General features: G+C 37.1%; 1 protein-coding gene across 3 annotated transcripts in view; it reads left to right on the forward strand.

The window, feature by feature from the left end:
* The window catches only part of nrg3b (neuregulin 3b), a 188,663-nt gene that overhangs the window by 146,388 nt on the left and 14,511 nt on the right, over positions 1 to 27,764 (forward strand). The window contains exons 3-4 of one of the 3 annotated variants that reach the window (XM_048170291.1): positions 18,078 to 18,151; positions 22,878 to 22,904. In XM_048170291.1, coding sequence (XP_048026248.1) covers positions 18,078 to 18,151; positions 22,878 to 22,904 — 101 coding nt within the window. Of the gene's footprint in view, positions 1 to 18,077; positions 18,152 to 22,874; positions 22,905 to 27,764 lie in introns of all 3 variants that reach the window. The other 2 variants (XM_048170290.1, XM_048170292.1) reach the window with 2 other exon arrangements.

Genomic DNA, 27,764 nt, shown 5'->3' on the forward strand with positions numbered 1-27,764 from the left:
ATTGCGCAAATTGAAATTGCGAATAAAAAAAAAAAAAATGGAAACACGTCACGTGTATTTTTGGACAGAAGATGAGAGTTCTTCATTAAACTCAAAAAAGACAAAAGTATTACTGGATTCTAAACAACAGAAATGCTACAATTTGAATATATCAAGACCTCGAAGCAGATAGGAGGGAGAAACACCCAGAAACACCTCATACATGGCCGCTCCCAAGTATAAGGAGCTTTCCTTGACATAAATGCTTGGATAATATGCCTACGTCTCCTTTGATAAAAAATAATGGCTAGTGCAGTGGCTGGGATATATGTAAACCTACCGATATCCGTTGCCATGATTTTTGTAATGACTTATCGCACAAGAAAAAAAAGACATTTTTAGTTGCATAACATTGGTTTAAGCAAAGTCCCTTTAAGACAAGTCATTTCACTCGGCGGCCATCTTTGAAACGCCTCTCGGGCATCCTGGGCATAATGCCCTATCTCTTTGAATGGGGAAACATCAAATTCTCCAAAACTTTTCGCCAACCTTATGATTACATTTCATATTTGAAATCACCAATGAAATCTAACAACAACCGGCTCATAAATTTAGTTTCTAAACGCTCGAATCATGACAAAAAAACTTTATTTTTCAGGCTGGATCAAGCTAATGCGCATGCGCAGACCTAATTGCGCGTCTCTTCGGAGAAACCGGTGATTCTAACGGCCGCTGAAGTGACGCAATGACTTTACCAGTTGGCGATTGGCTCTTATTTAGAAGGCGGGACTTATTCCGCCATATTGCGCGTTACACTTTCTCCCATTCAAAACAATACGAGTGACATGTCTTGTGTTATTCTATAGTCTTTGGTTTAAGGCACAATATGTAAGATTTTTATATTAAAATAACCAAAAAACACTTGCACAGTGTTATATATTTCGTTCAGCTGTGTACTTACATTTTCCTAAATGTTTCCAAAAATTTGTAAATTCCGAGAAATTCACAATTTTAAATAGTGCCCGTTCCTCCCTTGTCACTTGTCTGCGTTATGCCTGGTTTCCTTGTACTGCATAGTAACCATGGCAACAGACACGGACAGCAGGGTAACATCTAGCGACACGCTGTTGTTTTTTTGTTCAAACATTATGGACTATGGCAAGCAAACTTTGGGACAAAGGGACTTGACGGGGCTTGACGCCGCTCTTGCACATTATTAGACAAGGTAAGCAAATAGACTACATAAGACTAATCAATATTATATAGCTCAACAAGATTAAATGTTAGAATATGCGTTACCTCACAATTTTAATTCATCAAATAAACTGACTTGTATTAGTAGTATTTAAGCTTTGCGAGTAGTTCGGTAGAATGAAATGCCCTCATTCCTTTGTATCCACTGGGACTCAGGTGTGGCACTTATATCAGTCTCTTAACCCTCAGGGGTCTGAGGATTTTTGGGACCCTGGAGAAGTTTTGACATGCCCTGACATTTGTGCTTTTTTCAGTTGTTCATAAACATATTAATGACAAAAGTGTCATTACACTGTATTCAGCACAAACTAGGCTACAATAATATGTGAGGAACATGTATGTACATGTTTGTGTTTTTGAAGGAATAATGTTTATGCGTGGTTATTGAAAAAACAAAAAACTTAAGTCACTGAAATAAAGCCAAAAAATATTTATATATATTATATATATTTGAGGTTGTAGACTAGAGTTTTTGCTTCAAAATGAGGTAAAAATTATGATGCCTACTTGTTCATATAAAACAATAGAGAGATTTAAATTTTCTAAAACATCTTTGGTCAAGAAACACAGTATGCGTGGAGGCGTGAATCCTCATGTATAATGGGTGATTCTCACCTGAGAAGACAAAAGAATCACATAATAATGACCTGAAATGACTTGCATATTAATGAGGCCTTTCAGTCAGGTAGGCTGTGAAAAAACCCTCTGTGATCATGATTCAAATCTCATCATGGTGTAAATCAAACATACAGAAAAAACAGCAATACTGTGAAATATTATTACAATTTAAAATAATGGTATTCTATTATATTCTTTCAAATATAATGTATTTCTGTAATGCAAAGTGTCTGAACAATTATGTTACCTCTGTGGCATTTCATATAGGCTTTTAGCTTAAAAGCATGCACATTTGGAGAAATATTGATGGATTCTCATATGTTTGTCAATTTTCTATACAGAAGAGTAATATTTATTCAGGATTTATTGTCTTTACTATGAATGCTGGATACTGTGTACAATTCATACTCGCAGCTGGAGGGCGCTCTGTACACCTTTAGTCCACAAATGCCTGAGCACTAAAGAAGAATAGGCAATCCAGGAACTAACCGAACTAACAGAGGACAGAGATCGCTAACTATGGCTATTCAAAATACTTTTCAAGACAATAAATACACGATTGAGACGATGAATGCATGTATTGACTCAGAATTTGCGTCTGAATAGCGCTGGCTGAATAGGGCGTGGCCGCATTAGCGGATAATGAGCTGAATCACGGATTTCTGACATGGCTCTCTTTTCATACAGATTACATAAACACAGAATGATTGTTTTCGATTTGACTTACACGATTTAAAACCTGACATTTCAATGTTTTTTTACACATAAGTCTAATTTTTTTGTGATTATTCACTAAGTTACAGTTCATTTTCTGAGAAATATCAGATTGGACTTCCTTCAGAGGGAGAAGAGAGATCACACATCATGTTAGTTTTCTTTATTTCACAAAAAGCACAACATTTTGTTTTTACTCTGAGTGTACACAAATAAAAGAAGATATTCCACAGATTAAAATGGTGTATAACTCTTAATTGTATGTGCAACATTAACTGAGTATTTTGAGTCTCTTTCACACTGGTAAGAAAACAACCACGGTGGTATCGCCGGCAATACCCTCAGACCTCAGAGTGTTAATAGCAATCGCGCCCGCGATTATCGGCCACACCCTGCTTTATAAAAACATGAATGCATTCACTCATCCATAAACATTATTTCACCATTAATGTTATTAGATCCATTGGAATGACGACAAGTTCCATGAGTCCACGCTCATTCACTGCATTCACATTCACTGGCCTTATTTGAGGTCAGTGGCAATATGAGCCAATGGCATAGTGGCTAGATTTACTGAAGCTCTCATTCATATTGAGAAAAGTTAAATTGATTGAATAATATAAGGGCATTTTGTTGTTTGAGCTGTGGTTGCCAATGCACTTAGTCTGGAAAATACAAGTGAAAAACAAGGGAGAAGCTCATTTAAGGAGCACTGACCCGATACATTGTTGAAACTCGATTTGGTTTAACAGAGGAATGGCACACTTTGAATTAAAAGCACTGGCCATTGAACTTGTGGTGAATTAACATAATGTTTTCACTAGAACTTAAGAGGATGGTTTAATTATGTTTTAATGAAACGCAAAGTTGCTTGTCCGTCTGATTGCCAGTGGCCAGATGCTCTAATCAGTCTCTTTTTTTTTCCCCCAATCAGACAAAAATTCTTCTTTTGGCAATGACCTGCTGAGAGTCCGTATACGGGTGTTAAACCCCTCACAGCAGATATTAAACTCTCCACTTGCAATAAGTCTTTAAATTAAATGTGTACTCGACGGTAAGCCCTTGTGTGTGCGATTAATTCTATTACCTGCGTTCAAGACCTAGACCTAGAATTCCGGAGGACCTCATTAATGAGGTTTTTAATAAGGATTAGGATGTCAGGGTTTCAGCGCCTTTCAGACAACACTTACCTACCACACAAACAAATCTTATTATTCCTTCGTTTGTTATTTTCTGTGGTGCAATAGCAGTGTGGAGGAGACAAAGTGCTCCCTGTGGAGCTGGAATGAGTTTTCACTGTGAAGGGGCGTTACCTCTCTGTCACAACAAGCACAGGAAATGCGAAGGTAATGAACAGTGACAATGACACGCCATGTCACCAAGCCCACAAACCTGATGCTAACAAGAAAAGTGGCTATAGTTAGAGAATGATAAGATGGCCAGAGACTTGCAAAATGTAATTAAAATATATTTTATTTTTTAAAATATTTTAAATAACTTTTTCATCCACACAAAAAAGAAAGTCATACAGTTTTAGAACAACTTGAGGGTAAAAAAAATAATAATAATAATGACATAATTTTCATTTTTGGGTGAACTATCCCTTTAACAAGGATAACATTGACATTGATCCTCATCTCACCTCATTTCTTTGAAGAGAGTGACGAAGCACATTTATATAATATGGCATCTGATCTTATTATTCACAGACAGAATGCTTATTATTAGAACAAAATTTTGAGGTGTAAGCCAACATCATGAATATAGCCTCAAGCAGAACATTCCAAAATGTGAAGATAACAATGTGATGAGAAGGAAAATGTAAACACAAATAAACAGCATTTTGGCTGGGGGACTAAAGGCTTCTAGACAATTGTGAGAATACACAGCACATTTACAAATGAAAAATGGGTCACTGAGGCAAATTTATGGAAGAAAAGCTCATTAGAGCAGAAGTGTGCTTGAAAAACTACCACCCAAAGTGCTCTTTTTTGCAACCTTATAGATTTATGCTTGTCCACAGCTGACAGTGATGCATACGTACCAAATTTTCTTGTAAACACACCAATATTTTCTTATTTATTCACCGGTGAGTTCCTAGAATAAAAAGTTATTTGTTAAACTTGATATTGATTGGATTCTGATTTAATTCTCTCAGAAGCGAGCCAAACCAGAGATGTACAATCCATGCTCTCAATATGCTTTGCGCACAAATATATATGACCCGTGACACGCCTATTACCTCTTATATTGTATCGTGAGAATTTTGCAGTGAATTATGGCTTGCCCACAGACAAGTTATGGATTTTAGCCACTCCTTGAGCTCTTTAAGCCTGTTCTTCCTCTTCCCAAAAGCCTGTACTTGACACATGGAGCTTGGTAGAGATTGGTGACAAGCCTTTAGTCTTAGCTGTAGCTGTGTCTCAGACAGGTTTAAGATGGCTGCCCTTTACTTCCAGTCCTGAGAGGTGGTGGAGAATGAGATGGGAGAAACTGGCACATCTCTGTAAGAGAGGACCTTAATCCATCCTCATCAGATCCAGCTAGTGTCCTAAATCTGGTGAACGGCTACTTGCATATAAGTGTATGGGCAAATTCCAAACAACGTTTTTGTACCCTTCAATGGCACTTCGAGAAGGGGATGCCATTTGTAGGGGAGTTCAAAAAGAAAGTGAATCTTGAATCCCTTCGCAATGCGCTTTTACACAAGTCTGTTAGTGAAGGGTACATGCAATGGTCACTTCAAGAAAGTAATTTAATCGTTTATGTACGCTTTTTTGTCATCACTTATGACATCTGATCTAACTAGCATATTCGCCAAATTTTGATATCTTTGGTAGGGAAACATCAGAGGATATTTAAAAACATAATTTAAGGAAGAATCTGAAGCTAATATAAACCAATGTTTATTGACAATGGATTTGATCTGATGACTATTCTTCATAAGTAAGGATATCATTAACTGAAAATGTTTTTTTTTGTTTGTTTTTTTTTCTTTTTTGTTATTTAATAATTGAATTCTCTCAGATGTTTTCACTTTATCAAACGCTGATTGAAACCAAGTCCGTGGGTGTCCTCTTGAACTAAAGCGTTTGCTGAGAATTGCAGACAGTTTGTCAATTTTCTCTTCTGAATCGCATATACGACTCAATCTATAAAGCTGGCTTAAGGGTACACCTTTTTTCAGAGGTAGCGGGTGATGACTGTTGGCAGAGAGTAATGTGTTCTTCTCTGTTGGTTTTTGAAACACCATAGTGGAAACAATGTTATTAATCTTAGATATCAACACATCTAAAAAAAAAAAAAAAAAAAAAAAAAAAATGAATGGATTTCAAATGAACATTCAAATGAAAATGTAATAGAATCCTGTCTTGAGTTCAAAAACACAAATTCATGTAGTTCCTCTTCTCTTCCTTTCCAAATCAGAAAACAATCATCAATATATCTAAGTACTTAATGTAATGTCTAAAATGATTATTGTTTTAAATTAAATCTAATTCAAATTTACCCATTAAAATATTTGCATAACTAGGTGCTAAGGGAGTACCCATAGCAGTACCTTGAACTTGAAGATATTCATTTTTATCAAACTTTTTTAGTATATATTTGGTCAAATCTAAGATGAATGTAGAATCTGGAGTTTTTAGAAAAATGTCCAAAGATTCTAAGCCTTCTTTATGTGGAATCAAAGTATATAAAGATGATACATCCAGTGTAAACTTGAATATGACTTTTTTTTTTTTTTTTTCAGTTCTGTCTCTTAATAAAGAAGACAATTGTTTTACCAATGGTTGTAAATGAGAATCTGTAAATTCAGATAACTTTTCAGTGAGTGAACCATAGGTCGATAAGATGTACAGTACAGTCCAAAATTTTGGAACCACTAAGATTTTTAATGTTTTTAAAATAAGTTTCGTCTGCTCACCAAGGCTACATTTATTTAATTAAAAATACAGTAAAAACAGTAATATTGTGAAATATTATTACAATTTAAAATAACTGTTTTCTATTTGAATATATTTCACAAAGTAATTTATTCCTGTGATGGCAAAGCTGAATTTTCAGCATCATTGCTCCAGTCTTCAGTGTCACATGATCCTTCAGAAATCATTCTAATATGCTGATTTGCTGCTCAAGAAACATTTATGATTATTTTCAATGTTGAAAACAGTTGTGTACTTTTTTTTTTTTTCAGGATTCCTTGATGAATAGAAAGTTCAAAAGAACAGCATTTATCTGAAATACAAAGCTTCTGTAGCATTATAAAGTTTGGGGTCAGTAAGAATTTTTATTTTTATTTTTTTGAAAAGAAATTAAAGAAATGAATACTTTTATTCAGCAAGGATGCATTAAATCAATCAAAAGTGGCAGTAAAGACATTTATAATGTTACAAAAGATTAGATTTCAGATAAACACTGTTCTTTTGAACTTTCTATTCATCAAATAATCCTGAAAAAAAAATATTGTACACAAATATTTTGTACAATTGTACACATTAAATGTTTCTTGAGCAGCAGATCAGCATATTAGAATGATTTCTGAAGGATCATGTGACACTGAAGACTGGAGCAATGATGCTGAAAATTCAGCTTTGCCATCACAGGAATAAATTACTTTGTGAAATATATTCAAATAGAAAACAGTTATTTTAAATTGTAATAATATTTCACAATATTACTGTTTTTACTGTATTTTTAATTAAATAAATGTAGCCTTGGTGAGCAGACGAAACTTCTTTTAAAAACATTAAAAATCTTAGTGGTTCCAAAATTTTGGACTGTACTGTAAGTAAGTAAATTTTATTTATATAGCTCATTTAAACACAGCAAAGCTGACCAAAGTGCTGATCAGAGTATAGAACAAAATAAAATAAAATCAGGAATAGAAGACGCCTGGGAGAAAAAATACGTTTTCAGCCTCTTCTTAAAAAAGATGATAGAAGGTGCAAAGCTGGATCTAGATTTATGTATTTATTAATATTCAACAATATTATTGATTTGACTGCACTGACACTTATTGGATGAGAAATGAACTGAGCTGGACGACAACATCACTGTTTTTATGCAGAACTGCTTTATTGATTAAATGAACTAATTTAATAATTGATGATCTTTACAACGGAACTGAATCAACACTGAACTGACTTCAGCTGAACAATGACACTATTTTCTTATAGAGCTGCTGTACAGCTGAAATGAACTCTGTTTGCATCACTGAATCATTTTCCTGTTATCAATGTAAAGCTGCTTTGATACAATCTGTATGTTATAAAGCGCTTTATAAATAAAGGTCAGTTGACTTGACTATTGTGGGTAATGCAAAAGTACTGGTATAATTGGATGATGATTTGCTAAACATTTGAATTCATCCATTTTTCTTCAAGACGTCTATTTAACATCTGGTCTAGCATTCATCTTTTATAACATGAAGAATCACTAAGCATAGTTTTTACCTTAATTATATATTTTTCTGTGTTTTGTATAACTATTGCTCCCCATTTTTCTGCTCTTTGAATCATGATCAATTTGTCATTCTTTAAATCCTCTAAAGCTATCTTTTAGACTTGTGCAATGGAAAGGTTCCATAGACGTTAAAAGATCTTCATGGAACTATCAATAGCAATAAAGAATCTTTATATATAAGAGTGTATAAAATGTATCTGATAGTAGTACGTCCGTACAGACTACATGTAGTTTCCAAATTTTATAGGTATAAAGCAGAGAGGAAACACACACACATATTTATAACATATTTATTAACATATTATTATAAAATGTATATTTATTGGCAACAATTATATTAACAGCAATAAGAAGAAATTCATATTTTTGGCTCTTTGCATTGTTATGGTAACATTCTAAGTGAAGAAAATGATGTTGTCTTTCATTGCTCCCTTTGCCAAGTGCCCTTCACACTGAGTAGACATAAAGATGCTCACTTCCAACTGGAATTTGCCCTATGACTTCAAGTTAGTATGCCTGGTTTAATTTGAGTGTGTGTGTGGTTGTGGGACATGCTGGTGAGATCCTGTCCCTCTGAGCACACTCTCATCTTCAATTATTTTAGCTCAGTCATCCTGAATGCCGCTGACAGGATTAACATTGCTCAAGAAAATGTCAGAATCACAAATGTCACTCATAAAGGCAATGTTGTCTTTATTTACGCAAAACAATTTTAAAACGCCAGAGAGCATGTGTTTTTTTGGCAGCAAGGTCACATATAAAAACTATGTAGTTGGCCGGATGACTAGAAGTATAGAAACATGGGGCCAGCCATGGAAAATGTGGGGATTGTTTGATCAGGCAAAGATGCGAGAGCTGATGGCTGCCAAAATCCAGCGCCCGAAGCGCTTGTGTTCCGTCACGCAAGAGGAAGCACAATGCCTCTGAACGCCAGGTTTGTTAACGGTGCCTGAGAAATGCTTTCTGATGTGATCGAGAGCCTTGCCTTGCTGCTACTTAAAAATCGGATGTTTTCTATTATCCTACGCCTTGATGAATTGGCAAATAATCAGCTTTATCCTCAAATATGTTTGTTTGGTCTTTTCAAACCTTCATAAGAGCCTATAATTAATGCGCCAGATGCTTTAAAATGCCGCTTTGGCCTGTCTAATTGGCTAACGTGTTTTCTCAGCCAAGCAAAGGGGGAATACCTATAGTAAACTTCTAGGAAGAGTACAAAAAATTACTCAAAACTCAGCTCAGATAGGCGGGTTTCCCCTGAGTGATCTTACATCTGCTTGTCTGCACAGGCTTTATCAGCCAAGCAGCAGTCGCATAAAAGAATACCAGCATTTCCATTCCATTAATGTTCCTGACTGAACCGAAATCCGTCTCATCCAGCCTCAGGACATTTCCCAGCCTTCCGCATATTCTGAAACATCGCAAGCTGTGCAGTGCCGGGGATGTTAAAGTTGAAACCATCTCCCCCGAACCTTTAGCTCTCTGCCACCCCAGGTTAAAGCATGTCACTTTTTGTTCATGTGCCGGAGCGGCAGTTTTGCCTCTGTGAACATCACTCGCGGGGATGTGAAGACGCCCAGTTGTGCCTTGTGAGAGGGGAGCTGTCACTAAACATAGGCAAACTTTCTGAGGATACTTCAGGGAGACACAGAGACCCAAAATGGCAGGGGTCTTGTTGACACAGTAAGCGTATGCCATGCACTTGAAAATTAAATGATGGTTGTGGCATGTTAAAGCCCTTAGCTTTAACAAGTTAATATGATTAAATAACAACTCGGTTTGTGTCATTAATGCTAGAAACAGCTTGACGCTATGAATTAACAGCCACCTGTGAATTTCTAGCCTTGTTAGCCCTCTGTTATGACTATAAGAGGTTAGCATAATGTTAGCATATACTCTATAAAACCTGTCATTTCATTGAAAGCTTCTTTAAGGATGCATGGCATGCTTGAAGATATTGTCTCGTCCTTGTGTAATGAGTGAAAAACAATATTGACTCAGAGCAAATGTAATTCTATAATTCCAGTTTCAAGTAAAACTCCACGAGACGTCCGTCACACTGATAAGATGTCTGCTGATAAAGCATTTGTGTTTGTCTTGAAGAAAAAAAGATAAGAAATGCATTTAATTAGGACCTCAATATGGTCAATACAGCCTCCGGCACTAAAATTTCTATGAAATCTTGATTAAAGTCCTCCGATAACAGCAGCTTAATAACAAGATTGAATTAATAGAAATTTCACTCATTTCCCATGGGGGAAAAAAAGTGTATTCAGGAGCAAGCTATCCTGTAATGAGTTGTCAATCAAATGCATTGATTTTTTTAGAGAGATGCGCATAAAATCTTTGATTCCAAGGTATGATTTTCACAGTGTTAATAGACTCCGAGGCTTCAGAGATTCTTCGCAACATTCACCATCTCATTGCCAACACTGCCCATCTCTCTTAGTTTCACATGCGTTTCCTTGGTTGCAGTGAATCCGGTGGGCACTAAGCCCACAAACAAGCCAAGTTACCATGGTGAATGTCACCACAGAGATGCAGAACCTATGCACGTCTCATCGGCACGTTGATTCCATCAGTGTCTGTCCACCTCTATCCTTCCCTGCAGGGGAATAGCAAATTAAATAAAATGGCATGATGAATACATCAAAGCGGCTTGATTAAAAAGAAAAGGATTAACCAGACTCTATATATAAAGACTGAAGAATGATGAGAAGGACAATATCGCAATTTAACGGAATTACACTTATTGCCCTGACTGCAGAAGGGCCATGTAAATGATATTAAGGAGGATAAGCTTTTAAACACCTCTGAGACAGACTGCCGCTCTCACAGCTTCATTGGATTATCCAACCATATCTGATGAAAAATGAGATATTCATGCTTTTGTTGTAAAGAGACATCGGTTCGGTTTCACTGTCTGTTGCACATGTCTGTTGTATAGCGTGTAAAGTGAGATGGTCTTTGTGAACATATGCGCACTTTCACAGCAGATCGCATCGACACCTACCTGACCAATCCATCGTTATTGACCTAAAAACAGTCTCAGAATAAGATGTGTGACAAAAAACATTTATTTTCCGTTGACACCTGTGTGTGATCTTTAGTCTGACAAGAATGGTTTAGTGTTGTGTGAGCAACGGGAACAGCTTTATTTAGCCAACTGCGATCGGCCTTTTATCAGAGCATCACGGAATAGTCTGTGTCAGAGCTGTGAAACCCTGTCATATGTGAAGATGGCCATCAAGGTTTCTAACTCACTTCTTGCCCTTCTTCCATATGCCGTTCAGACGGTTGCTGATCCTCATGCTGGTGGATAGACTCCACACAAACTGTTTTGCTTCCTCTTATCTAAAACCAGCGCTCTGCCATGACAATGCCGTCGTCAGGAGAACTCCCGGTTGAGTATTTGTACTTCCGCAAGTAAAAGCTTAGGGGGACTTATCTACTCATGCGTGATTACCATTTTAATAGGTTTATTTTCAAGTCAGGCCTTTGTGGTTTTAAAAAGCATGTGAAGGGTAGAAAACTCTTCATTTGACAAAGCTCAGAGTAAATGTATGGCTCCTTAATGAAGATACTTTTATTCTTTGCTGTCTTGCTTGATTCTGTACAGTATTTCATACGAGGGTATTTATTCAACTTGTGGGCTCTTTTGGCCAAGAAGAATACTAGAATATTGAAAACACACTTTTTACACTGTCACTATTAATTTTTCTTCTTTTTGTCCACCTGAAATTCATTTTTGCACAATAATGAATGTGGTTTGTTTTTTTCAATATTGATGTACAGTAAAATAATAATAATATTATACATAATAGTATATTTTAATACTTTTATTATAATATTATATATTATTTATGCATCATTAAATATTAGAATATATAATATGTATAATATTATATTTTTGAACAATGTTTTATTGTGCATATATATTGTATATAATATTATAGTACAGACATTTCTCATATTTTATGTATACTAACTTTAAAAAAGCTTTAAGGATAGAATTGTTCAGGTGATGGAAATTTTGTTGATCCTGGAACAACATTCCAGTCTGAAAATTTAGTCTTAACCCTATTCCTACCCCTAAACCTAATCCTACCCATAACTTATCCCTAAAATCAGAGGGGAAAGATCTGAATAACAATGATGTAGAAGCACCTAACCCTGGTTGCAAGCCTAAACTTGACATAAACGGTAAACTTGTTTCTCAAATCTGATTGGTTGATTGGAATGTTGTTCCAGAATCAACAAAGATGTTGATCCAGGAACATGTCTTAGTTTTCAAAATCACGGTGACCAGCCGGCGACGGTGACGATTCTATTTTAGAAACGGTTTCTATTTTTCTGTTTGAGAATCTTATCGCATCACATTTGTTTAGGACACGGTGTAAGACCATTTTAATGCACAATTCAAATATATATATATATATATATATATATATATATATATACACACACAGTACAGTCCAAAAGTTTGGAACCACTAAGATTTTTAATGTTTTTAAAAGAAGTTTCGTCTGCTCACCAAGGCTACATTTATTTAATTAAAAATACATAAAAAACAGTAATATTGTGAAATATTATTACAATTTAAAATAACTGTTTTCTATTTGAATATATTTCACAAAGTAATTTATTCCTGTGATGGCAAAGCTGAATTTTCAGCATCATTACTCCAGTCTTCAGTGTCACATGATCCTTCAGAAATCATTCTAATATGCTGATCTGCTGCTCAAGAAACATTTAATGTGTACAATTGTAAAAATATTTGTGTACAATATTTGTTTTCAGGATTATTTGATGAATAGAAAGTTCAAAAGAACAGTGTTTATCTGAAATCTAATCTTTTGTAACATTATAAATGTCTTTACTGCCACTTTTGATTGATTTAATGCATCCTTGCTGAATAAAAGTATTCATTTCTTTAATTTCTTTTCAAAAAAATAAAAATAAAAATTCTTACTGACCCCAAACTTTTGAACGGTAGTGTATAATGCTACAGAAGCTTTGTATTTCAGATAAATGCTGTTCTTTTGAACTTTCTATTCATCAAGGAATCCTGAAAAAAAAAAGTACACAACTGTTTTCAACATTGAAAATAATCATAAATGTTTCTTGAGCAGCAAATCAGCATATTAGAATGATTTCTGAAGGATCATGTGACACTGAAGACTGGAGTAACGATGCTGAAAATTCAGCTTTGCATCACAGGAATAAATTACTTTGTCAAATATATTTAAATAGTTCACAGTTATTTTAAATTGTAATAATATTTCACAATATTACTGTTTTTTACTGTATTTTTAATTAAATAAATGTAGCCTTGGTGAGCAGACGAAACTTCTTTTAAAACCATTAAAAATCTTAGTGGTTCCAAACTTTTGGACTGTACTGTGTATATATATATATGTATATATATATATATATATATATATATATATATATATATATATATATATATATATATATATATATATATATATATATATATATATATATATATATATATGTGTGTGTGTATGTGTATATATATATATATATATATATATATATATATATATATATATATATATATATATATATATATATATAGTTGAAATCTGTTCATTTGAATAGAAGCCAACCCCTAGGACATTTATATGCCCAGAACTGAAGAAACACTTGTTGAATTGGTGGGGATCCAGTCCTTGTTTGTGTGCTGAATTTGATCAGTGAGGTTGTCTCGCAAACAAACATCTTGAATGGTGAAGTGGGCATCAGTCAATGTCATTCAACAAATAAAATCATTCTGTTGCAGTGCTCACTCTCCTCTCCCCATCTGCAAACCCAGACAGATACATATGAATATGTATTGGCTGTATGATAATAGAGTAGCCAGGTTTCTTAAACAGCACTTTTGTGAAAAGGCTGGATAAGAAACAATTGAACAAAGATTGTTTCCAATACTGGCCTTATCTCAGCCTCCAAATCCATCAATAATAGTAAAGGATGCCAGGATCAGATTGGGCCTTATTTATGGGGAAAAGTTGTCACAGGATCTTGAGAAGAGATGACAGTATCTTTGTGTAAATGTGTGTTTGTACAGTATGTGGGTGTGTGAATGTGGGTAGTATATGCAGCACCCACATGCAAGCCACAAGCTCAGTCTGTTATGTGGGAGCTGTTTGACAGGGAGGAAAAGAATACCACCACGCACATCCCACTCGCAGACACGCTTTCCTTCACAAACAAGCTCTCCTGTTTATTCCAACTTGCATCCACATACCTTGAAAGCTGAAGTGCACCACATGCTATAGCAAATATAATGTCTGATTGATTTCAAACAGGTTTCCCTCCAAGCAGAGTGCCCTGCCCCAGGACTCACGCCATTGGCTGAGCGCTGTTGCCGTGCGAGGCAGTCCGTAATTCTCGAACAAACAGAGCTATGTTTTGATGGGGCCACAGAGACACAGAGTTTACGCTTTTCGGGGAAATCTTCCCACTAATGGTTTACTTTTAGTCGTCTCTGCATATTAAGCTAGAACAGGAGTATTTTACACTTCAGTTTTAATTAACAAGCTGGGCGGTAGGCACATGCAAGTCCTGCTCATTGCCTTGGCCTCCTTCTGGGGAAATATATCTTTTCGCTCCTTTTCTCTCTAGCTGTAATTTAACCTACGGGGGCACGATCATTGATGCCAAGCTACATGTCCTTGAATGATAATGAAAAGCCATCGAGCAGATGCAGAAAATCTAGTTTACAATGTTGTTTACTCTGTAGGCACCTCAGATGTCATAAACGCATGCACACACATTGATTTTCCTTTCCTCCGATAACAAGTAAACAATGATGCATGAAATCATTTGTTGGTTTGTTTTCTCTGCATACTCCTAAAAGCTCTATTGTATCGTCTACCAGAAAAGGGGAGAAAGGGGAAAAACATACAAATAGGCTGCCAACAGTCACAGCCATCATTCTGCCGTCAACACGTGAGTCAGTGTTAACCAGGCGGTGAGCTAACAGAGCGCAAGGCAGATAGAGATGAGACCGCACGACGTGCTCCTCACCTGCTTCCGTGACTGTAATTACAGCCTAACCATGTTTTTTCCCTCTTTGCAGTCAGTTTTCAGTCTCGTTTCTGTTTCTTTCAGCAAACCTCAGTCATGCTTCCTCAAACCAGACACGTAGACAGGATTGAGTCTAGGCAGCTGTCGCAACGAAGCCAGATGAAACAACTTCGAGATCATTCCGTTGAGGGTTTTTTGATACTTCTCGGCCTGAATGCTTCTTGTCTCCTTTTGTGAACTGTCATTATCATTGTACACCTCTTCAAAATGATGTTAGCGTTGCACAGGAAAGAGAAGTGATCACAGAGGCAGATCTCAGAATTGGGCAATTTTCTGGTAAACACGTGCGAATAAAAGGTGCGATGCTGCTGGAAAATATAAATGAGTCTGTTTGCAGCATTGGAGGTGTGTTGTATATGTGTTTGCACATGGGAAGACAACAGTTGTTGGGTTAAAACGTAAAAACAACGCACAGAATGAGATGGAGAAAGAGATTAGAAGATGTCTGAAATGCTTTTGCTGGAGGGCAGCTGGTGTTCTCTGTGGTTCTTCTACACAGATTCAGAGCACATTGCTACTTTTGGAAGAAGTCCCCTGTTTCACATTGATCTCACACTAAGAGTCTAGTCAAATGCCTTCGTCTTTTCCATACGGTCCCATAGCTCAGTGGGGATGTGACATAAATGTCAAGACTGTGTTATCTGTGCGAGTGCAGGCACCACTGAGCTCTGGACAGACCCGCCCTGTTATCCCTATTTTTCTTCTTTTTTCTTCTTTTTTCTTCTCCTTATCACCCCTCCCTCCTTTACTTCCTCATATTTTTCTGCATGAGGCTAATTTATAACATTTCTGGGTATTCTGATTTCTAATGTTGAGTCAATCTCTCTGTGAAAATGACATAATGATGGATGGACACGTGGATGCAGATCTGTACTCTGAATGGGTTGGCATGACGTCAAGCAGTGACAGCGGTGCCCTGCAGTGTCATATGCGCCATCTAGAACTAATTTAAACATTTTTATGCTTCTCGTATAATTAGAAAAATGCACTTTTTATGACTTGATATTAGTTGAGAGATTGCATGGAATATTTGTACTCTTAAAAGGTATTTGTCAGACTACATGATTATTTAAATAGGTAGTTCAGCCCAAAATGAAAACTCTGTCATCATTTACTCATTTATTCGATAATTTTTCCAAAATATCTTCTTTTATGCCTGTAAATGATGACAGATTTTTAATATTTTGGGTAAGCTGTGCCTTCAGGTGAGCTGCAGAAACCACTAAAAGGTGATTAAAAATGAAATGGTGACTAAAAGACAGCATATTAAAAAATATAAACTACCCCTGAAATAAGAAAAGAAAGAATTTTATGCTCATTTTAAGACTGCATTAAAAGTTAATGTGTTGAAGGCACAATATGTAAGATTTTTGGTTTAAAATATCAAAAAAAGCTCTAGAACAGTGTTATATATTTTGTTTGCAGTGTTATATGTTTTGTTGTTCCAGATATTTCCAAGAATGTTTAAATCCAGAGAAATAAACAAATTTCGTGTCTATGCGTCGCCTATCATTGACGTCATACCTGCATTACCCTCGATTTCCAGTTTTATATTGTAGAAACCATGGAAACACCAAAGACGATTTAATATATTACGTTTTATTAGGCAAGGGAACAACTGTTTGGTTACATTTATTGACAGAACTAATTATTGTTATATAGCTCAACACGTTTATTCTTATTGTTTGAATCTCGTTTTCTTGATTTTCCACGACTGCGTGTTTTCACCATGTCTGAGATAAACACTATTTTGACAAGTGGCTAACATAGCATAATCAGATGCAGCTTTATTTTTAGCAACAGTAATACAGCATTTTCTCAATCATACAATATGTTTTAAAATTAATTGCATGCCATTTATCAATACAAGCCATCCAGTATTTCTTAATATGATATTCTAATATCAATCTAGCTTACTGTGTGTGCAACAAGTGTCTCAGCAGCCGCCCAGCAAATGCACAGTAACGTTATAACATCATTTTCAACACAGTCAAATGTATCTAATATGATAAAACAGCGCTGCGTTACCCCACATACGCTTGACTGGAAGAAGCGGAAGCGGCAACTGCGGCATAATAAAAGTTCTGCTGCTTTAAAGGCGTGTGTCACACTCGTCTCTCATTAGCAATTGTCCCGATTCTTTTCCACCAGCTGTGAGGTGAAAACAACAACTCAAGATTCCGCGCTCAATCTCTGCGATTTCTAGTGTGCCTTTAACGCATTCGAGTGATTCAAAATCCTTAAAGGAATAGTTCACCCAAAAATGAATATTTTGTCATCACCTTCTCACGCTCAAGTTGTTCCAAACCTGTAAAATTTTTTTTTTTTCTTCTTATGTTCAATATGGAAGTCAATGGCTACCGTCAAATGTCTGGTTACCAACATTCTTTAAATTATCTTCTTTTGTGTTCAACAGTAGAAATAAACTCAAACAGGTTTGGAACAACATGAGGGTGAGTAAATGATGACAACATTTTAATTTTTGGGTGAACTATCCCTGAAGCACGTGAAATTCCATCATTAACTTAATTTACGTCACACAGTTAGTTGATCTCAGAAGTCGGGAGTTTGTCACACTGAGCATCTATAATGGCGCAAGTATCTGTAACACTGGTAGGCGGAAGTTTCTATTCTAACCCTTTAATTTTTCTCCTCTGTTTGCGATCAGATCATTCAAACAAACCGTGTATGTGTGCTCTCGATGCAATGATTGCCCATTGTATTTATGCACAGATATTTGCACATACTATACACTGTGAATTCTGGAAAGTTTTTTTTTTTTTTTTCTGTTATGTGTTTTTTTTTTTTTTTTTTCATGGGTGCTTTGCACATACATTTATGAATTATGGACTCCATATTGATGAAAGTGTTGAAAATAATCAAAGTGTGCACACAAAGGTCATTTATATTTCTGTATTTGTCTTCTTTTGCAGGTGTAAAGAGGGTTACCGTGGACTTCGTTGTGACCAGTTTGTGCCGAAGACAGACTCCATCTTATCTGACCCAAGTATGTACTTTTGCCACTGTATGTTTTCTTTGAGGGAAAATATGAGGGAATCTTTTTATTTTGTGTGCTTCATACAGGGATACAGGAAAAATGAATGTGGTTTGGATAAACACAATGTTATTGAGTTATTTCCATTCCTACTAGCATGAACAACACAAAGCCCTCCCTTCGGTGACAAAATGCTTCAAGATACAGCAAAAAAGATGAGAGAACATAATTTACTGGTTGTTTACTTGCTTTCCAGTCTTAGTTTTCAAAGTTTCAGCCTCTCTAGCATCAGGTGAGTCTCTTAGCCTCCAGGGCTGAGAGTTCTCCACCGACTTCTCAGAACCATGTATTGCTTAAGTAGTTAATTATACCTCTCTCTCTAAGTGCTGAAATTGCCATCACCCTACAATGCCACACTCTCATGAAAATCAGAAAGCATTTGCATATGCTATTTTCTCTATAGGAAAGCTGATCTCTAACTCTGCTAGTGCAGAATTTTTTAGCGTGATAAATATAGCGCGTAACCCGTTTACCTTTGTTGTGTGATTCTTACAAGTTTCGGAGTGGTAACGAAATGTGATCAAGTGACCATTTTTCATGAAGAGTACATTTCCCCTGTCATTAGGAAAGTCCCTGAATGAAAGTAATTGCTTTGCTAATTTTAGGTCGATGCTAAAGTCATTAGCCATTTCTGTGCTAGATGAGATAGGAAAGTGTCTCACAGGTTAAAAAAAGGACAGTGGAGTACAAGTAGCCAAAGGGAAGTTCATAGTCACTGAAAAGGCTGCCAAAGAGAGATGTTTGCTTTCTTACAGGTTAGGATTGGAAGATTTGTGAGACCTCAGAAAGCCTTGACTCATAAACCCTTCTTCCTGTGACTCAACTTTCCGAGAGCTATTATACCGGTATGAAAGGAACTACAAGCCTTGGAAGGAGAAAGCGGTGAAAAGAGCTGTCCAGCGCACAGATGAATCTGCAACAAGGCTGTTTCTCTGAATGCCTTCCGTCGTATGAATTGTCTAGCTTTTGGGGGGTGATCTTTTCCAGTGAGTGATACGGCAACCTAAACTCCCATTTAGTGCACTTTGAGCTGCTGACCCTACTGAGTGGCTGGTAATGGGATCTTTCTGTGTAGCTTTTCTGCCAGGGCTCACTTTGTGTCCCAGATACTTCTCTTTCCTATCTGATTTTCTCAATGAAAGCATTCATATCCCCGCTATCCATCAAGCCCTCGGAGACGGAGCCCTCATCTCTAGCAGTGCCATCATCTCCTTCACGGATACACCTACACAGTCCTGCTGGTATTGCCTCCTCCACCCTCCTGTTGACACCGTTTAGCATTGAAGCAATTTTAGGCCAGTGCTGTTGCAAATCTGCTAAATGGGTGAAGCTTTCAGCATCTATAGTTTTTGTTTTTTGTTGTATCCACCTATCCAACATTGATAGAGATGAGCCAGTTAATCCAGATTATGTGCTTGAATTACTATCCATTCCTGCCATGAAAACAAACACAACGGGCTTGGGAGCGGCCCGCACGAGGAGCAATCACAGTTCTCGATATCTTATGTCAAATTACAGCCCTTACTATTTTTTCATAGCCCATTATGCTTTCAATGTATCTTTATTCCACCCTGTTGAGGCCAGTGTTTATTTTTCCCCGTTCCTAGTTTGAGCCTGATGTGTTTGGTCCAGTGCATCTTTATTCACTTAACCCACCAAATGAGCCACAAATCACCCCCTGGGGGCGGCTTGGCTTTATCTGCCACCAAGTCTTTTGTCCCCAGAGCTTTTTCACAATCTATCTCTGCTCAACACACAAGCACAAATCATCTGTCGACTGTCTTTTTTGTCTCCATATCGACTACCGCATAAGAGATGCGAAAAGAGCCTCGCTTGTGCTTGGCCCCTACCTCCCCCCAGCTCCCTGGCAAAGGAAAGCACTGCGGGTCAGCGACTGCAAGAACCCCAGTGCTTAATATAAGGAATGTTGTTGACTTTCTGTCACCTATTATGCCTTCACTGTATGAGCAATGGAGTTAGAGGAGTAGTTCACCCAAAATTGAAACCCATTTTCTCACCCTCATGTTTTTTTTTCCCAAAGCTGTACAACTTTCACAACTTTTCACTCTTCCACAGAACACAAAAGGAGAAAATGTGTTTTTATGCTTTTTTAGGGACTGATGTTTTCAAGCTATAAAAAGTATCACAAAAGTGATCCATATAAATCACGCACTACAGACCTTAGTCAGGGAAGACGTCATATTGAAGTTTACATGGAGGAAAACATGTGAGGGATAGACTTCCATTCATTTATAAAGGTATAGATCACATGCAATTTTCAAAACTAGTTTTTGTGTACTGAATTTTTTGTCAGCTGAACAATTGGCATTGGCATGTACTATCCATTGAGTTCACTGCATCGTTTTCAATCCTGTCAAAATTAAATATTGCACTACCCTAATTAAGTCTTTTTAAAGCCAAACATAGCTTTTTGCGAAAAAGAAAAATTTAGGTTCATGGGAATAGTGTTGTCGATTCATGAACTAATGAGTCTTTTGAATTAAACCTTTTCAATGAGTTTAAATGAGTTTTTTGATTTGGTTCACAAAAATAATCTAAATTATTTGTTCATTAATCAAACTCATTCGGTTCTCAAGTTCTAACTCAATTGTTGTAGTAGTTAAAAGCTCACATGAAGGGAATTTTCAAAAGCTATGTTTTTTGCAAAAAGCTATTGTACATCTTCAGAACTGAAATATAGCGTGTGTTGTATGTTGTATGCACCACTTTTATGATGCTTTTATGATGATATTTTGAAGCATCATCTCCTTTCATTACAACTCTACAAACAAGAGTGACAAGAAACTAGAGAAAATTATGACTTTTTTTGGACCATCCTCCTCATGAACAAGGAATTTGGTTAGCGAAGCCTTTTTCAGAGCAATGGAAAAAGCTCGGGGTTCAGCCGGTGACTCAAGGGAGACGGATTTCACAACTGGCTTGCTCAGGGGACAGCGGCCCCTCTCATTTAGGTATTTATCTCTCGAGCATTAGGCTATGTAAGTAAGCCGCACAAAGGAGCTTTCGCCTATTGCTCCAACTATCGGAAGGATTAGGGATTTGATTCATTTTTGTAGCTCTTCCACTCAGTCTCTGAGCGACTGACGTTGATTCAGTGCACCGGGTGCCATTCCTCTTCGATGGCGTAAATGTCTCCCAAGGGTGACAAGACAACGGATGGGAGCCTGTGGTTTATGGGAGCCGTACATCAGGAGCTTGCTGCCAGGATTCGAGGAATGCATGCATATCCGTGCTTAATGACTTTGTGTGTGTGGCTCATGACAGCACAGCGATTATGAGGGGATGAATGTGGCAGTTATTGTGGGCAATCAGAGGCAGCCACAGCATGAATGGTCCAAGCAACGCTGGCAGCAGGGATACGACAGAACCGCTGGATCATCGCCTGGGCCTTTTGTCTAACAGAGCTGTGTTGTGTTTTTTAAAAATCTCACCCGATCCCACAACACACAGTGAATTCAATAGGCCCAGAGGAGAGACACAGTGCAAAAATCTCGGGTAGGAGTATTACCAACAATTCTGCTTACATTAGCATTTAAAACAACCTTTAAGCGATTCCACATACTTCATTGTGCCTGCGCTGTGGTGCGGCTGCCTGTAAACAAGGGTTCTGTCCTTATTCACCGTGAATTTAAATCACAAGCAGGAATTGTTTAGGCTCAAACTACCATTCCTTGCATTCTCATTAAGAACTGCAGCATGGCCTCTTTGAGAGGAAAAAAAGACATTTCAGCTCGTTATTTTCCCACAGATCATGTTTAAATTGCCGCATGAATATATGCAAAAACATGTGGCGTTGAAAAATTGAGGCTGCTATGTGGCGATTTATCATTTGACAGAAGGTTTTCTGTCACTGTGTTTAATTTCTGTTTTTTTCCCCTTTAAGTATGTCCACTAAAATAATCTTTCTTGGGCAAGCTGCAGTCTATTTAAAAACCTTAGACCACCTCTGTCAGAAAAGCAATTAAGTGTGAGGGTTTCATTTTAATTTAAATGAGATTATATTACAGTGGCGTGAAAAAGGGGACTATTCAAATGAAAAGAGCATGAGTGTTCTTCTCTTTATCCAGACCAGCAGTTTTGAGGCTTCAGTGGGATAGAGAAGGGAGAGGGAGAGAGAGAGAGAGAGTGACTGTATTTAGAAAGGAGATTGTGCAGTGCTCTGCTGAAGAAGACTCCCTTAAAGAGGAGGCATATTGGTTGAAGCCTTCGGATGAATTAATAAAATTTTTCAACTAGAAAAGACAATTATAAGCATCTCCTGGGCATTACAGTTGACATTGAGGCATTTCTAAAGCCCGTCCCTTACAAAATCCGGCTTCTCTTGGGAAGAGTATCTATTCTGCAGGCAACTAACAGGCCTTTATGTGCTTTATATTATAAACAGCTTCACCCTCTTCAATATTGTGGCTGCTCGTATCTTGGGTAATCAAGAGAAAGCTATTTTTGTTTCCGAAACGATGCCGCTACAGAACCTTTTCTCCTTCTGAACAATGAGCAGTTTTAGTTGACAAAACTCGCTTGCTTTTTATTCACGGTTATTATCTGGGTGATTTAATATGTCTTTGTTTGTGGAAATCTGTATGATAACATCTTTCTCCCTGTTTCTATCTTCATCTCCGTCTATTTAACCACTTGTCTCTTTCTCTCCCTGAAGCAGCAGATGAGCTGGGAATTGAGTTTATGGGTAAGGAAATGTATTATTTCTTAAACATTATTTTTACCTCCCGATATGAAATTCTTTTGAAAAATCCTGCAGTTTGACATGCTGAAACTCCATCTAAAATAGCATTTTGCTGATTACTTTATAATTATGTTATTATTTATTTGTTGGATTTTATATATATATATATATATATATATATATATATATATATATATATATATATATATTAGGGGTGTGACAAGATCTCGCGAGATTTCTCGTTGAGGTGAAAAGTTGTCTCACGATATTGCCATGACGGAGTGTGAGGGTGAAATTAGGATAGAATAAGCCACCGCTGCTCATCAAACACAAGCTGCAGAGTCGTATATAGTACAGCAGGAATTAGACTTCACTGATCATGTGACGAGAGTAAGATGAGATGACTGACAAGACCATGGAGGGGTATTTGTTGCGCAACAGAGCCTAAGCGCCTGGTAAATGTCTTGTCTTGTAGAATGCAGGCTCAGCAATGCCGCTCCCTATACACAGAGTATGCATGATCTCAAAATCGAAAGCGAAAGTAAAACACGAGCGCTAGGGCTGGACAATAATTCAATATCAATATATATCGCGATATATTTTTTTTCGATAACGGTGATATGATTTTTAAACACATTTCCGGTATTTCGATATATACATTACAGCATCACTGACTTGAGGCGCAGCCGTTAGAAAGAGCAGAACGCGATTGGCTATTTGCGTGATGACGTACACCACAGAGACATGCAGCCACCAGCCAGTGCTCAGCAGTTGTACGCTAAGATCAAACGCGAACGCGGCAAGTTTTACAAAATGAGTACACCTAATGCAAATGCGACGGAACAAGCTTCCACAACTTGATGAAACTATGTGTGCATAACTACACCGTGCTGGTTAATGTTTGGTGCAGGAGAATGTGTGAAATAAAAACTTTAACCACGGATACTTTGTTCTGTATGAGCTATGTGTCACGTGGCTAGTGTTATTAAACTCATCGCGGAGCTCCGCGCTGAAACCGAGCATATGCGCGGTCAAAAACAATCGTATTTTTCATGTGTTCGTATTCAAACTCCAGTTCTGACCGCATCGCGAGCAAAATACAAACAACACACGTGCTGTGCTGAGGTAAACAGCCAACGGCTTGCGTATTTGAACGCAGCTAGAGCAGGCAGAGGTGAATGAGTAGCACTTTTGTGTTATTTGAATTATCCGCTGTAATGCGATCTCATGCGAACATATTTTCCTTTTGTGCTGGTAGATTACAGCAAAACAATCCACTTCCGAGTGAAGTCGATGCTTCCTCATGCATAATACTGCAATTATAATCTTATGCATACTACAGCGCAGTGATTGGATTAAATGAGCTTTATGTCATGAATATATATGTCGAGATTCGCTCGAAAGGGTCTACGTCAGCATGTTCGACCATGCCCATACTTAGGCCGAAAGTACACAATGACGTCAGATTTTGTATCGTTGCTCCGACTCAGCTTTTCAAACAGGAAGACAGAAATCGTAAAATTGTAACAATTTTTCACTTATTAATAACATTGAATACCTTTAGTGTTTTCAATGATGTGCAGCCTATACATATCTGTTTACATCTCAAAAAAAGTGTTTTGGGGTTTCATGACCCTTTAAGAATAATAAAATCAGCCTACGTTATAGTTTAATGTTAAAGATATTAATATTAGGCTACTAAAGTGAGTGAGTCTTATGTTTATTTTTATGTTTGTATGAAAGCTAAATACAAATAAAAGATTAACATAAATTTATTTGTACTGTTTTTATTTCTAAAATATTGTATAGTTTTATAGAAAGAGATTTTATAGATTTGGCAAATTCATTTTTCAGACGTTTGTAGGTACAGACATCCGTTGTGGCCGTTCTTGGCAGTTTTTCTGAGGCTATTATATAGTTCATATCGATATCGGAATTATATCGTATCGTCCGAAATTAAGAATTATATCGTGATATAAATTTTGGCCATATCGTCCAGCCCTAACGAGCACGCATTCAAACGCGAATTCAATACCCCGCATTTTGATAGCGGCTCCCTGATGCCCGCAAATATCCCCCAATATGAAAGCTATCTTAATCTGGGCTGTGTAGTTGTAACTATCTTTTAGCTCTGTATCATACTTGAAGAAAAATTTGGTCTCTGGAATATTGAGAGAGTACTTTGATTATTGTTGCACTTATTGTTTGCACTTAATAAGAGATTACTGTGTTATTCATTTTTATTTATTCTGTATATGATCAATTAGTGGAAAGTTAGGATGTACAGTTCTAAGGTCTGAAGAAACTCATAAGAAATCATACAGGAATCTAGTCTCGTTCTCGTGAGCTAACTGTCTTATCACAACCCTAATAAATATAAATATATAAATAATTTATTTTTGACCTCATTTTATTTGAGAGAGACTACATGGAATATAATTTTTTTTTAAATACATTCATCACACCACAGAACCATTTAAATTGCTGACAAACTGTTATTATAAATGGTTTACAAAACAATGAATCTAAAGCTCTTTATATATATTTATACATTTTAATCTTGGATCATGATTATGTATATTAAAAAAAAAAAACACCTACAGGCTTCTCCTCCTATTCTTGACCAGCATTAATGTATACAAACACACATGATGCTCTCTGTTCCTAATGTTCCTAAGCCTAATGTTCTTGAGTTGCCATGGAAACAGAGCAAAAGAAATGTATTGTAAAGGCACAGGGCAGCATCTGTATGGGCGATGAAGTCTGTGTGGCTTGTGCGCATACATGTGTGTGTCTGCTTGCGCTCGCCTGTATATGTTGCTGTGTGCTTTGCTGTTAATTACTGCAAAGCCCCGAGGTGTGCACCTTGCTGAGGTGGCATGTTACATAGCAAGTCTCTGGGGATGAGAAATATCACACAGCCAAGGGCTAAATACATGCCTTTATACACCCTAACAAACCACAGTATCCACAGACTTAAAGCAGTGCCAACAAAAAGGACCCCAGAAACTGCTGTGAAAATGGATTTTCTGCAGGCTTTCTCCCTTTCTGCGTCCACATACCCTGCCCTCTCTCATGTGCCTGACAACTGAAAGCATCTTTAAGTGAACGAGTGAATCCTGTGAAGTTTTCCATTAGTCGTGCTTCACACACTCGCCTCAAGATTTCCTCAAAAACTGTCAGAGAAGGAGAGATAGTTAAAGTGGAACTGATATGCATTTCTGCTTCTCGGAAATGACTGCCTCAGTGATTTTAATCTGGATGGTGAGCGAGTCAAGTTGTGGCCATTACGGAGCATGTTTTCCGTGAGAGAGAGGGGGGTGGAGGTGGGGGGTGTTGAGTGCACGTGTGCATGAATGGTCAGCTCTGTGCATTTGTGGCACGAGAGAGCATTTCAGTCATGGGTGTGCGTTTGTGAGGGAAGTCTAGCCATCTGCTTGCAGAGACTCTCCACCAAACTGTGAGGGCCAGTCTTTCAGTCCCTGCTATCCCACTGGCTGCCCTTGGTTTTCCACAGACATAGTTTTGGATGGCTTATTTCTGCTCCTGGGCACAAAGATTGATCCATATAGATTATTTAAATATACTCTGATGTAGTAGAACTACCTTTGAAGAACAAAGCTCAGACCTGAACCCCTTTGCGATGCATTGGATCAGCAGATAGAAGTCACACAGCAAATCTCAACACCAATGTTCTGACATCTAGTGGAACTTCTCCCAGAAGAGTTGAAGTTAATTATTATTCAGAGTTATCATCATTTAGATTTAGAATTGAGAATGCTTTTTAAAATCCAACACATGAATTTGGTTCTAGGCTTATTTTGAACAAAGCCTATTTTGAAAGTTTAAAATGTCTTTTATAGACTTTTTTTCAGAGCAGCACTATGACAGGTATGAAAGTAAGGCTTGAGGGATAGACTTAACATATTTTTAATGGCATCTGCTGTAAAAAGCTGTATAAAGCTCCTAGATCACTTATAATTTTTCACAGCTCATATTGTCGGGTGTTTTTTTTTTGTCTACTGAAATTTCTTGGAAAGATATTTTCACAGTATTTCGACAGCAGAATGATCCAAAAACACATTAAATAACAGTACAATACACTGAAGAGATGTATGTTTATTCCTCAGAGCCTCGCTTTCATTCCCATTAAAAATCAAAGATGGCACTGCTGTGAATTAGGTCTGTTGGCACTAGAGAAAGACAAGTAGGGCTAGGTGATACATAGAATATTTAAGCAATATTATCGCAATATCTAAGCCTATTTCACTCTCCTTTTTCACAACTATCAACTATGACAGCTGATAGGTGCTGCTTTTAGATGCTCCTATACATATTTGTCTGAGCTTTCTGTGAGGAAAGTCAAAGGTTTTTTGCATTGTAACCAATCATAAATGTGTTGAATGTCTGAACAAAATGGCGAAACTGAGGCGTTTAAGTTAATCAGTGGCGCATCTATTCAAGCCACTCCAAACGCTGAAGTTTTCATTCATCACGCTCGCTTACTGTGTTCTATATGCTTGTGAATTATTGCATTATTACGGTGGCCCAGTAGTGCACAACACAACGAAATTAAAAAGGCAAACATAAGTTCACAACACAACGGAATCGAGTCACAACACAACAGAATAAAGCCACAACACAACGGAATAAAGCCACAACACAACGGAATAAAGCCACAACACAACGGAATAAAGCCACAACACAATGAAATCAAGTCACAACACAGTGGAATAAAGCCACAACACAACGAAATAAAGCCACAACACAACGAAATAAAGCCACAACACAACGGAATAAAGCCACAACACAACGTAATCAAGCCACAACACAACGGAATAAAGCCACAACACAACGAAATCA

This window comes from Megalobrama amblycephala, linkage group LG20 (assembly GCF_018812025.1).
Source record: "Megalobrama amblycephala isolate DHTTF-2021 linkage group LG20, ASM1881202v1, whole genome shotgun sequence".
Classification (NCBI taxonomy): domain Eukaryota; kingdom Metazoa; phylum Chordata; class Actinopteri; order Cypriniformes; family Xenocyprididae; genus Megalobrama; species Megalobrama amblycephala.